Source organism: Oryctolagus cuniculus, chromosome 21 (assembly GCF_051225735.1).
Source record: "Oryctolagus cuniculus isolate XC-2025 breed Fujian yellow rabbit chromosome 21, ASM5122573v1, whole genome shotgun sequence".
Lineage (NCBI taxonomy): Eukaryota > Metazoa > Chordata > Mammalia > Lagomorpha > Leporidae > Oryctolagus > Oryctolagus cuniculus.
In genome coordinates, this window is record NC_142887.1 from 28855834 (window position 1) to 28869046 (window position 13213).

At 46.4% G+C, this 13213-nt stretch overlaps 1 protein-coding gene across 7 annotated transcripts in view; it reads right to left on the bottom strand.

The window, feature by feature from the left end:
- The window catches only part of PRR14L (proline rich 14 like), a 75905-nt gene that overhangs the window by 6347 nt on the left and 56345 nt on the right, over positions 1–13213 (bottom strand). For all 7 annotated transcript variants that reach the window (XM_008272162.5, XM_008272160.5, XM_008272161.5 and 4 more), the window contains one exon: positions 688–759. In XM_008272162.5, the coding sequence (XP_008270384.4) occupies positions 688–759 (72 nt within the window). The remainder of the gene's footprint in view (positions 1–687; positions 760–13213) is intronic.

The following is a 13213-nucleotide window of genomic DNA, read 5'->3' on the forward strand; positions in this document are numbered from 1 at the left end:
CAGCCTGAAGCCAGGAGCTTCTTGAGCCTCCAAGGTGGTGGCAGGGGCCCAGGAACTTGGGCCATCTATTGCTGCTTCCCCACTGGATCCAAAGTGGAGCAGCCAGGACTTGAACCAGGACCCATATGGGAGGGCAGTGTTGCAGGTAGCGGCTTAACCCATTACCCACAATGCTGGCCCCATGGATTATAATTTAATGAGCACCCCAGTAATGAGTATTCTGCATTGTTTCCAACACTCTGCTATAATTCAGCAATGCTGCAATGCACACTGTGTATAGGACATTCGCGCACGTGTACATAATCCTAGGGTGGCATCCTGGAACTCTTCTGCTGTATCTTGCACAGCTCAGGCCCCGACCGGAACTGAATTCAGACTCACCGGTGGCCTAGGAAAACTGTTTCTGTATTTGTGTATTTGTGTTTGGAACTGCATCTGAAGATTAGTGATTATCAGAACTGAAGAAGTCGGCATCTTTGGTAAAAACACAAGTACAAAGTGAAAATGTTTTCTGTACCAATCTCACCCAGCACGCATTTCTTTCCTTTCTTGCTGATCCCAAGTCAAGCAGTGGGAACTAAACATACTGAACTGCACAGAGACTCTTGGGGAGTGCAAGGACTGTAGATTTACATCAATCATTTCATACTTCTTCCTGCTCCTCTTCTCTCAGCTCTATGTACCTACCTGTTGGCAGGAGGAGACTTGTAATTCTTGTTGGTATATATTTCTTCCAAACTAAACTCTTTCTTCTTTAGCCTGAAAATAGAAAAAAACAAATCTTCACATTCTCTGAAGAGTATATTGGTTTTCTAATTCTATTCTTTCTGTTCTTTTAGTTACAAGTTTCAGGTATGTTTCATGTGAACAATATGTTCTTATATATATTACTGGGAACAATGTATTAAGATTTCTACCCATTATCTTACAAATCTACCCATTATCTTACTTTGTAACTTCTTTTTCGTTCTATCCTCTTAATGCTTTTTTTTTCCCCCTCTTAGCTGACTGGTCTTTTTATCCGCCCTCGCTCATGGCTTGAAATTTTACACTCTATTCTTTAAGAGGCTGGTGAGAATTTTAATGAGCACACAGCACATAAACTGAAGTGAGTCAATATTTATTTTTATCCTTTTCTCAAAGAACACAAGGTTTAAGCTCCAATCAATAACGTCCTAATTTATGTTACTGTCATGCTATCCTGTGTTCATTTTTATCTTATAATTTATTTGTTGAAGAAATTGGGTCACTTGGCCTGAGGGCCAGATTTTCTATTTTTAAAAATTTATTTTTATTTATATGAAAGAGAGAGAGACATAGAAAGGTTCCTCTGCTTGTTCACTTCCCAAATACCCACAACAGCCAAAGCTTGGCCAGGCCAAAACTAGGAGACTGGAACTCAATCCAGGTCTCCCACTTGGGTGGTAGGGACCCAGGTACTTGAGCCATCACCTGCTGTAGCTTCCCAGAGTCCACAGCAGGAAGCTGGCGTGCAGGACTCAAACCCAGGCACACACAGACAGCATGCAGGCGTCCCAAGCATATTCTTTTTTCTTTTTTTTGACAGGCAGAGTTAGAGAGAGACAGAGAGAAAGGTCTTCCTTCCGTTGGTTCACCCCCCAAATGGCTGTTAAGGCCAGTGCTGTGCAGATCTGAAGCCAGGAGCTTCCTCCTGGTCTCCCATGTGGGTGCAGGGCCCAGGCACTTGGGCCATCTTCCACTGCCTTCCTGGGCCACAGCAGAGAGCTGGCCTGGAAGAGGGGCAACCAGGATAGAACTGGCACCCCAACCGGGACTAGAACCCAGAGTGTCGGCGCCACAGGCAGAGGATTAGCCTAGTGAGCCACAGTGCCAGCCTCAAGCAGATTCTTAATGACTGCCAAACACCTGTCCCCAAATTTTCTTAATTATGTCACCTTAGTATCATTTAACATGTTCTTTCGACCTAAATATATGGAAAATACTCTATTTTTTTTTTCAAAGTGGCAATTAATTAAATGTTAAAGTGAGGTTTCGGTGCTATTTTTATATTTAGTAGGGACTCTCAGGTGTGTATTAAATGAGTGTCTCAAACAGCTCATGGAGAATGGAATTAAAAGATTTTGTTGCCAAAATTTTTTAAACACATACAGTTTTTAAATAACTATGCATGTTCCACGAACTTTCTGAAGACCTCTCTACCCACCCACATGGGACTAAGCTGTCAAATTTTGGCTCAGTCTATCATTCCTTCTTCATTTACTAGGCAGGAACCAGAGGAACCGGTTGCTTGGTCCTTTCCCTTTAGCTACCTATTTCCAAAACAGTGACTTAATTCCCCAACCTCCTCCAAAGATGGCCGGTGAGTGGTCTTGGTTTGCCAACGGCTCGTATTGCATCATGGGGTCTGAGTGATCTGATGTGCCTCAGTCTACTGGACTGATTGTTTTTGAGGTTCAAGCCTGTCTCATCTGTGGGCAGTGGGAATTTTTCACACTGGTTCCTGAACCCCTCCGACTAGACCCCCTTGGTCTACGAGAGCTTTGTTACCTTCCGATGTGGCAAGAGATTCTATACACATCTTGTTTTTGGCCCCAGACCTGAAATAACTCTCCAAGGAGTTCTGGTATACTCACCACCACGTTCACCCATTTAAAATGCACAATTCAGTGGTTTCCAGGATATTCACAAGGTTACTCACTGATTACCACCATCTAATCTAAAACACGTGTTCTTTTTTCTATTTATTTATTTGAGAGGCAGAGTTACAGAGAGAGAGGGAGAGACAGAGGGGAACCTTCCATCTGCTGGTTCACTCCCCAAATGGCCAGAGCTGAACCGATCTGATGCCAGCAGCTTCTTCTGGGTCTCCCATGTGGGTGGGTGCAGGGGCCCTTGAGCCATCTTCCACAGCCTTTCCCAAGCTATTATCAAGAAGCTGGATCGCAAGTGGAGCAGTCGGGATGCCAACTGGCACTCATGTACAATGCTGGCACCACAGGTGGAGGCTTAACCTACTCCACCACAGTGCTGGCCCCATCACTCTAACTTTCAAATAAAATAAAATAAAATAAAATAACTTAAAAACAAGCTTGTTTTTAGCTATTCTGGATCCCTAATGTTTCCACATGAATTTGGGGATCAGTCTGTCAACTTATGGAAAAAAAATTCAGTTGGCATTTTGATAAGATTTGCAGTGAATCTGAAGACCCTGCTGGGTGGCAGCAACATGACAACAGTGTGTCTCCCGAACTGTGAACACCAGACACTTCACATGGATTTAGATCTCTAAGTTCTTTCAGCAACTATTTGATAGTTTTTGGTGACTATCAATGGAATTCTTTTTCTTAATTTCCTTTTTATTCATTACTAGTACACAAAAATACAAGTGAATTCCTTCTTTCTTTTTTGTATATTGATCTTATATCCTGTTCCCTTGCTGAATTCACTCATTAGCTCTGACAGAGGGCTCCTTAAGGTTTTTCAAATACAAGTTAACTTTGTCTGTGAACACAGTTTTACTTCCTTCCCAGTGTGAATGCTGTTAATTTCACTTTCTTGCTCTTTGCCCTGCCTAAAATCTCTAGTAGAATGAACAGAAATGTTAACAGCACTCATCCTTTTCTTTTTTTTGACAGGCAAGTGGACAGTGAGAGAGAGAGACAGAGAGAAAGGTCTTCCTTTTGCCGTTGGTTCACCCTCCAATGGCCGCCGCGGCTGGCGCACCGTGCTTATCCGATGGCAGGAGCCAGGTACTTATCCTGGTCTCCCATGGGGTGCAGGGCCCAAGCACTTGGGCCATCCTCCACTGCACTCCCTGGCCACAGCAGAGAACTGGCCTGGAAGAGGGGCAACCAGGACGGAATCCGGTGCCCTGACCGGGACTTAGACCCGGTGTGCTGGCGCCGCAAGGCAGAGGATTAGCCTAGTGAGCCGAGGCGCTGGCTACTCATCCTTTTCTTGCTCTTGATCCTAGGGGAATGCTTTCAGTCCTACCTACCCTTATTAAGTATGATTTTATCTTGATGACCTTTATCCATTTGAACTTCCTCCATTTCAATTCCTAGTGTGTGAGGTCTCTCATCATGAAAGGGCACTGGGTTCTGCCGAGTGTTTCCTCCATCTTTTGCTCATGTGTTTTCTCCCCTCTGTGACTATGGTATACCCACTGTGTGGACTCATTTCCTATATCCACTAATCTCCCATTCCTGGGATAAATCCCACACAGTCATCTGTAAAATCTTTCCATGTGCTGCTGGATTCAGTTTGCTAGAATTTGTCATCTCTGTTCACAGTGTTCTCTGCTTTCAAAATCATTTTTCTTTTCAGAATTTATTTTATATATTTTTAAAAATTTATTTGACAGGTAGAGTTATAGACGGTGAAAGAGAGAGAGAGACAGAGAGAAAGGTCTTCCCTCCATTGGTTCACCCCCCCAAATGGCCGCCGCTGCCAGCACTGTGCCAATTCGAAGCCAGGAGCCAGGTGCTTCTTTCTGGTCTCCCACGTGGGTGCAGGGCCCAAGCGCTAGGGCCATCCTCCACTGCCCTCCCAGGCCACAGCAGAAAGCTGGACTAGAACCCGGAGCCCATATGGGATGCTGGCGCCACAGGCAGAGGATTAACCAAGTGAGCCATGGCACCAGCCCATAGAATTTTGTAGTTTAAAAAACAATTTCGGGGCCAGTGCTATGAGTTAGCGGGTAAAGCTGCTTCCTGCAGTGCCGGCATCCCATATGTGTGCCAGTTCGAGTCTCAGCTGCTCCACTTCTGATCCAGCTCTGTTGTGGCCTGGGAAAGCAGTAGAAGATGGCTCAAGTGTACCCATGTACGAGCCCCAGAGGAAGCTGCTGCCTCCTGGCTTCAGATTGACACAACTCTGACCATTGTGGCCATTTGGGGAGCGAACCAAGCAGATGGAAGACCTCTCTCTCTCTGTCACTCAAATAAATAAAAACAAAACAAAACAAAAAAACAATACCTACAATTTAAAGGAAAAGCTTTTAATACACACATAAAAATTATGTGTATTAACAGAGTATGATGGGATGTTCCAATACCTTTGTATGCTATTTTCTCATGATACAACTGGCAAGAAATTCTTTTTATTGCTCCTGCTTGGTATTCCTGTTTGTTACCAGCCTTTCTCTTTTCAAACACTACCTTCTCCCTATTCTCTTTCTCCTCCTAGAACATTAATATGTCTGCTAGGCCTTCTCAATTCTCTTCTCAGCTCTTACCCATACTTTCTGTTTCTGTGTTGCACTCGGAAACAACTGTTCCAGAGAGTTCTCCCGCCCAGTGATTCCACTCAGCTCTACCTTCATTACTCGAACTTATATTTTCAGAAATTCTATACGGTTCAATTTGAATCTTAGCTTTTTCAAGTATATCTTAGTCCATTGCTATTTCTTTTCCCTCCCTCCCTCCCTGCCTTCCTTCTTCTCTCTCCATCTCCACCTTTTTTTTTTTTAAATCCCAGAAGCCTTTATTTGAGGTATACAAACTTCAAACATTCAACCCAATCACTTGAGCCATCACTGGAGTCAGGAATCAAATCCAGGCACCCTAATATGGGAAGCAGGTATATCTTAAGCTCTAGGCCAAACATATCCCCCCACCCCATTATTCATATTTCAATCTATTTGTACAATGGTACTTCAGAAAGTAGGTGGGAAAATGGGATAAAAAATGTTGGTGGAAAAAAATTTTGAATCCTCTCTCTCTCTCTATATATATATATATTTTTTTTTTTACAGGCAGAGTGGACAGTGAGAGAGAGAGACAGAGAGAAAGGTCTTCCTTTGCCGTTGGTTCACCCTCCAATGGCCGCCACGGCTGGCGCGCTGCGGCCGGCGCACCGCGCTGATCCAATGGCAGGAGCCAGGAGCCAGGTGCTTTTCCTGGTCTCCCATGGGGTGCAGGGCCCAAGCACCTGGGCCATCCTCCACTGCACTCCCTGGCCACAGCAGAGGGCTGGCCTGGAAGAGGGGCAACCGGGACAGAATCCGGCGCCCCGACAGGGACTAGAACCTGGTGTGCCAGCGCCGCTAGGCGGAGGATTAGCCTAGTGAGCCGCGGCGCCGGCCGAATCCTCTATATTTTCATAACAGGCATTTTCCATGAACTTTTTAAACATCTCTCATATGCATGGCTTTCAACATTTTTTTGGAACCCAAACAAATTTAAGCCTTTAATTTCCATAAACTTTTTGAAGCACACTTATTCTATGATTTCTAGATCTGTGTTACAGTTTGTCATTCCAGTTAGAAATTTTCTATGGTTTCTTCAAGCACCCTTGCCATTTGATTTTTGACACTTAAATCTGATTTATCTGGCATTTATTCTGGTAAAAGGCATTAAGATACACACCCAATTTTATTACTTTTCAATGTTATCCAGTTGTACTGATAGCCATTTACAGAATAGTTCATCTTTCCAACAATGATCTGAGAGGACATCTTTACCATATATTGAATTGTTCTATGTATTTGTGTCAATTTCTAGACTTTCTGATTGGCTAATTTGCCTGTTTATACTCTAATTATATTTTATTAACTCTTAGGACTGATCATCGTATTTAACTTCTTTTCTGAAATTTCCGGGCTATTTTTGCTTTCCTTTTTTTCTTATGAACTCTGTGACTGTGTACCTTTCCATCTATTCAAATGTCTTTAAGCAGAAAAAAAAAAAAAATATTTATTTGAAAGGAAGAGTTACAGACAGAGAGAGAGCCTTTCCATCTACCTGCTCACTCCCCAGATGGCCTAAATGGTCAGAGCTGGGCTGGTTCTAAACCAGGAGCCAGGAGCATCTTCCAGGTCTTCCATGTTGGTACAAGGGCCCAAGGACTTGCCTGTGACTCCAGCGTCCAGTATGGGCAATAATTTGAGTTCCAGCTTCTCCACTTCTTGTCCAGCTCCCTGCTAATGTCCAAATCCTCAGGCCCCTGCACCCACATGGGAGACCAGGAAGCAGCTCCTGGCTCCTGGCTTCAGATCAGCTCTGCTCTGGCCATTGCAGCCATTTAGGGAGTGAACCAGTGGGTGGAAGACCTCTCCCTCTGCCTCTCCTTCTTTCTTTGTATCTCTGCCTCTTGATAAATAAATCTTTACAAACAAAATTCTTGCTTCTCAGTTCCGAATGTGTCCTTCAGCTCCCCTTTGTCAGTGCCTCTCTTCGGGGTCTGTGACACAGAGCTGTACCACAGCAGGGAGCTGCAGGACCAGCGAGGAAGGAGGGAGAGCTCTCTTCCCGGTTCTGTCACATGACTGATGAGTGCCTTGCATGGAAGTGGGTGTCTGTGGAGGCATCTGGAGGAACTCTTCGTTAGCCGTGTGGCAAAGCACGCGGTCCCTTGTGACCTAGCACCCCAGCCCGTGACCACCTTGCTGCAGGCTTCCTGACGCGTACAGCACTCCTGGCCCGCTGGCCTCCAGGGCCTCAGAGGCACTGTGATTTCCTGAGGGTTGCTGCCTGTGGCCACCCTGAAGCAAACACCACACACTGCAGGCCTCACATCAGAGCGGCACCCCAACGCCTTCTGCACGCCTTCCTGCCAAGCTTAGCTCGTCCACACTCCACAGAGTTGCTGTTTACTGCTTGCCCAGCTGCCAGCACGCCTTCCCCAACTAAGTCTCAAAGCCAACCCCGCAGAGGCGACGACGCTTCCAGGCCTGTCCTTCCCTGGGTACTCTCTCTCTGCCCCAGCAAACCCTTCAGAAGTCTTTTACGTTTGCCGTTAATCTCCTGTCATAGTTTAGCATGTTCTATTAAACTTCCCAAGCTTTAAAATATTGTGTGGTTTCTTTCTCCCGACTGAACCTGACTGGACACATAATACCACACTGTAAAAACCCTCAAAGGGGTTGCTGATACATACCCTAGACAGAGATCTTCACACTAGTGTCCAAGGGGTATACAAGAACACAGCTCTAGGGAATCAATCTCTCAACCAAAAATTCCTAAAACACAGACGTCTGAGGAGTGTCCTGAGCATTTCTGCAGGCTTCTCCAGTCCCTCTACCAGGACAGCCTCACCTTATGCTGAATTGTTCTGTATATCTGTGTCAGTTTCTAGACTGTTTATCCTGATTGGCTAATTTGACTATTTATGTTCTAATTATATTTTATGATCTCTTAGGACTGATCATCGTTGTCGCTCCCCCCTTCGTGGAGGAACGACACAGGACCCTGCGCTGTTCTTTTGTCTGCTCGGCCCTCCCGGGGTTGCTGCTGTCCCTCCACCTCCGTGGAGGGGCGGCCCCCCCTGCCACTTTCCCCACTTCCGCGGGGGAGCGGCACACCGCCGGCCGGCTCTCTCGGGGGCTGCTCAGATGTTCCTCAGGTGTTCCCCTTAGATGTTCCTGGTGCATGTTGTCTCTCTCCTCCTTTATAGCCTCTTCCACCAATCCCAACTCTGCTACCCACACGCCGAGTACGCTGCTCTCCTCCAATCAGGAGCAGCTCCTGCAGTTTATTGGTTGAACTGGAGGCAGCTGTGCAGAAGCTGTTTACTCCTCTCCTAGCGCCATATTGTGGGAGAGCAGATGCATAGAATAAGTCTTAATTCCAGCCGGCGCCGTGGCTCAATAGGCTAATCCTCCACCTTGCGGCGCCGGCACACCGGGTTCTAGTCCCGGTTGGGGCACCGGATTCTGTCCCGGTTGCCCCTCTTCCAGGCCAGCTCTCTGCTATGGCCAGGGAGTGCAGTGGAGGATGGCCCAGGTGCTTGGGCCCTGCACCCCATGGGAGACCAGGAAAAGCACCTGGCTCCTGGCTCCTGCCAGGATCAGCGCGGTGCGCCGGCTGCAGCGGCGGCCATTGGAGGGTGAACCAACGGCAAAAGGAAGACCTTTCTCTCTCTGTCTCTCTCTCTCACTGTCCACTCTGCCTGTCAAAAAAAAAAAAAAAAAAAAAAAAAAAAAAAAAAAAGTCTTAATTCCAGTAACTTAGTCTAGTCCAAGTTGCTCCCCACACATCGTATTTTTTTTTTTAGAGATTTATTTATTTATTTAAATGTCAGAGTTACACAGAGAGAGAAGGAGAGGCAGAGAGAAAGGTCTTCCATTTGCTGGTTCGTTCCCCAATTGGCTGCAACGGCAGATCCAAAGCCACAAGCCAGGAGTTTCTTCTGGGTCTCCCATGTGGTGCAGGGGCCCAGGGAATTGGGCCATTTTCCACTGCTTTTTCAGGCCATAGCAGAGAGCTGGATCAGAAGTGGAGCAGGTGGGACTTGAACCAGCGCCCATATGGGATGCTGGCACTGCAGGCTGTGGCTTTTCCCACTACGCCACAGCACTGGCCCCTACAAGTTCTTTCAGATTGCTCCTATCTATCTTTAATCACATTTTCATATATGGATCAAATCACTAAACCCTTTTCAGTGACTAATGAACTCACAATGCAAACCTGTCTTGGACTTGTTTCCCTCTCTTACATACAGTTTTGTTAGGAGAGACAATTGGGTTTTCGAAGTAAACAAAAACAAAAAACAAAGCTGGAGGCACCGTACTACTTGACTTCAAAATATACTACAAAATATACTACAAAGCTTTTGTAGCCAAATTGCAGTACTGGCATAAAGGCACACAGACTCATGGACCAGAATAAAAACTCAGTACAAAATAAATGGTGCTGGGAAAAAAAGATACCTTCTTTTCCAACACATACACAACTCAACTTGAAATGGACTAAAGACTTAAATTAAATCTAAGACCCAAACCTATGAGGCTACTGTAAAAAGAAGAAAATAGGGGAAATGTAGGGGCCAGCTCTGTGGCACAGCAGGTTAATGTCCTGGCCTGCAGTGCCGGCATCCCATATGGGCACTGGTTCAAGACCCAGCTGCTCCACTTCCGATCCAGCTCTCTGCTATAGCCTCCCACGTGGGAGACCAAGAAGCTCCTGGCTTCAGATTGGCTCAGCTCCGGCCGTTGCGGCCAACTGGGGAGTGAACCAGTGGATGGAAGACCTCTCTCTCTTTCTCTGCCACTCCTCTCTCTGTGTACCCCTGACATTCAAGTAAATAAATAAATCTTTAAAAAAAAAAAAAAAAAAAGGGCAGGCACACCAGGTTCTAGTCCCGGTCGGGGCACTGGATTCTGTCCCGGTTGCCCCTCTTTCAGGCCAGCTCTCTGCTGTGGCCCGGGAAGGCAGTGGAGGATGGCCCAAGTCCTTGGGCCCTGCACCCCATGGGAGACCAGGAGAAGCACCTGGCTCCTGGATTTGGATCAGCGCAGTGCGCTGGCTGCGGCGGCCATTGGAGGGTGAACCAACGGCAAAAAGGAAGACCTTTCTCTCTGTCTCTCTGTCTGTCTCTCACTGTCCACTCTGCCTGTCAAAAAAAAAAAAAAAAAAAAAAAACCAAAAAAAAACAAACCAGAATGGGAGAAATATCTGCCAACTATACGTACAAGTGGTTAATATCCAAAATCCAAAATATACAAGAAACTAATAGAACTGATCAGCAAGGAAACCCCACAAATAACACAAATAAAAAATGGTCAAAAGACTGAACAGACATTTGTCAAAAGTAGAGAATACACAGGAGGTATATGCAGAAACGTTCAACATCACTAATCACAACAGAAATGCAGATCAAAACCACCATGTGGTGGGGCCGGTGCTGTGGTGCAGTGGGTAAATCTACTGCCTGCAGTGCTGGCATCCTATTTGGGCACTGGTTGGAATCCTGGTTGCTCCACTTCTGATCCAGCTCTCTGCTATGGCTTGGGAAGGCAGTAAAAGGTGACCCAAGTCTATGGGCTGCTACACCCATGTGGGAGGCCTAGAGGAGGCTCCTGGCTCCATACTGGTGCTGCTCCAGCCGCTGCGGCCATCTAGGTAGTGAACCAGCGGATGCAGGACCTCTTTCTCTCTCTTTCTGCCTCTGTCTCTCTGTAACTCTGCCTTTCAAATAAATAAAATCTTTTTTAAAAAATCACAATGCGGCATCGCCTCATTGTGATTAGAATGGCTATTATAAAAAAGATAAAAGATAATAAATGCTGGTAAAGATGTGGAGAGAACGAACCCTTACATCCTGGTGGTGAAGGCATCATGGAAAACAGTACCAACGTTCATTAACACACTAGAAATGGAACACATGACCCAGCAATCCCACTCCTGGGTGGGAATGAAATCAGTATGTTGAAGAGACATCTGCATTCCCATGTTCACTTTGGCATTATTCACAACAATCAAGAGATGTGACCAACTAAGTGTCCATCGACTGATGGAGAAGGAAATATAGCACATATACACAATGGAGTATTTTTTTTTTTTTTTTTTTTTTTTTGACAGGCAGAGTGGACAGTGAGAGAGAGAGACAGAGAGAAAGGTCTTCCCTTGCCGCTGGTTCACCCTCCAATGGCCGCCGCTGCAGCCGGCGCACCGCGCTGATCCGATGGCAGGAGCCAGGATCCAGGTGCTTTTTCCTGGTCTCCCATGGGGTGCAGGGCCCAAGCACCTGGGCCATCCTCCACTGCACTCCCTGGCCACAGCAGAGAGCTGGCCTGGAAGAGGGGCAACCGGGACAGAATCCGGCGCCCCAACCGGGACTAGAACCCGGTGTGCCGGCGCCGCAAGGTGGAGGATTAGCCTATTGAGCCACGGCGCCGGCTCCACAATGGAGTATTACTTCAGGAGGAAATCCTGTTATTTGTGACATCTCAGACCTACAGGACATTCTGTAAAATAAAGCAGACAGAGAAAGACCCATTTTTGTGGAATCTAAAAGAATTGACCTCCCAGAACCAGAGAGTAGAATACAGCCTGCTGGAGGCTGCAGAGTTGGAAGGAGCAATTGGGAGAGGCTGGTCCACAAGCACACAGTTACAGATAGGAGGACTGCATTTTGTTTTATTGCCCAGCAGGGGACGACACTTTATAATAACGTATTAGATAATTCAAAATAGCTAGGAAAGAGGATTTTGAAAGCACCATCATGAAGAAATGAAGAAATGCTTGAAGTGACAGGCAAATTGCACTTAATTGACAAACAATGTACATATGTATCGAAACATGAAAGCATATACCATAAACTTGGATAACTAGTATGTGCCAATTGAAAGCAACACTTGGAGAAGAGGACTTTAGAAATGGAATATCTGGGCTGGAGTTAGGATACTCTGATTTCAGCTATCTTGTGGACTGGGGCTGTCAGGGTGACTTTCGTCTCATTCACCTGGATTATCTTCAAATACTGCCTACTTATAAGAGACCACTGGGGCTGGTGCCATGGCGCAGTAGGTAAATCCTCCGCCTGTGGCGCCAGCATCCCATATGGGTGCCGGTTCTAGTCCTGACTGCTCCTCTTTCGATCCAGCTCTCTGCTATGGCCTGGGAAAGCAGAAGATGGCCCAAGTGCTTGGGTCCCTGCACCCACATGGGAGACCGAGAAGGGGCATCTGGCTCCTGGCATTGGATCGGTGCAGCTCTGGCAGTTGCGGCCGTCTGGGGAGTGAACCAACAAAAGGAAGACCTTTCTCTCTTTCTCCCTCTCACTGTCTGTAACTCTACCTCTCAAATTAATAATAATAAAAAAAAAAGTAGAATAGACCATGCTTAGGAAAGAGAGCTTCAAACACTACAATGGTTTTTCAAGCTATTCTCAATGCTCATTATTTTTTAGAAGACTTAAGTTGAAAGTCAGAGTTAGAGAGAGGGCAAGATAGAAAGGTCTTCCATCTGCTGGCTTACTCCCCAAATGACCGCAATGGCCAGAGCGGAGCTGATGTGAAGCCAAGAGCTTCATCTGGGTCTCCCAAGTGGGTGGCACTGTGCCATCGTCTGCTGTTCTTCCTAGGCAGTCCAGCAGGCAGCTGGGCTGGAAGTCGAGCAGCTGGGACTCAAACTGGTACCTACATATGATGCCTGTGTCACAGTTTGCAGCTACGTGATATGCCGCAACATCGACCCCATCAATTCTCATTAACAGTATGTCACCCCTCAGAAAGAAAAGTGCCACTTAATACTTGATCTTCGAAGCCACCATCCTATTTGGGCACGGTTTGTGTCCCTGTTGCTCCACTTCTAATCCAGCTCCCTGGTAATGGCGTGGGAAAAGCAGCAGCAGATGGTCCAAGTATTTGGGCTCCTGTCACTCACAAAGGAGTCTCAGATGGAGCTCTTGGCTTCTGTCTAGCTGAGCCCCAGTTGTTGCGACCATATAGGGAACAAACCAGTAGATAGAAGATATCTAGGCCAGCGCCGCGGCTCAATAGGTTAATCCT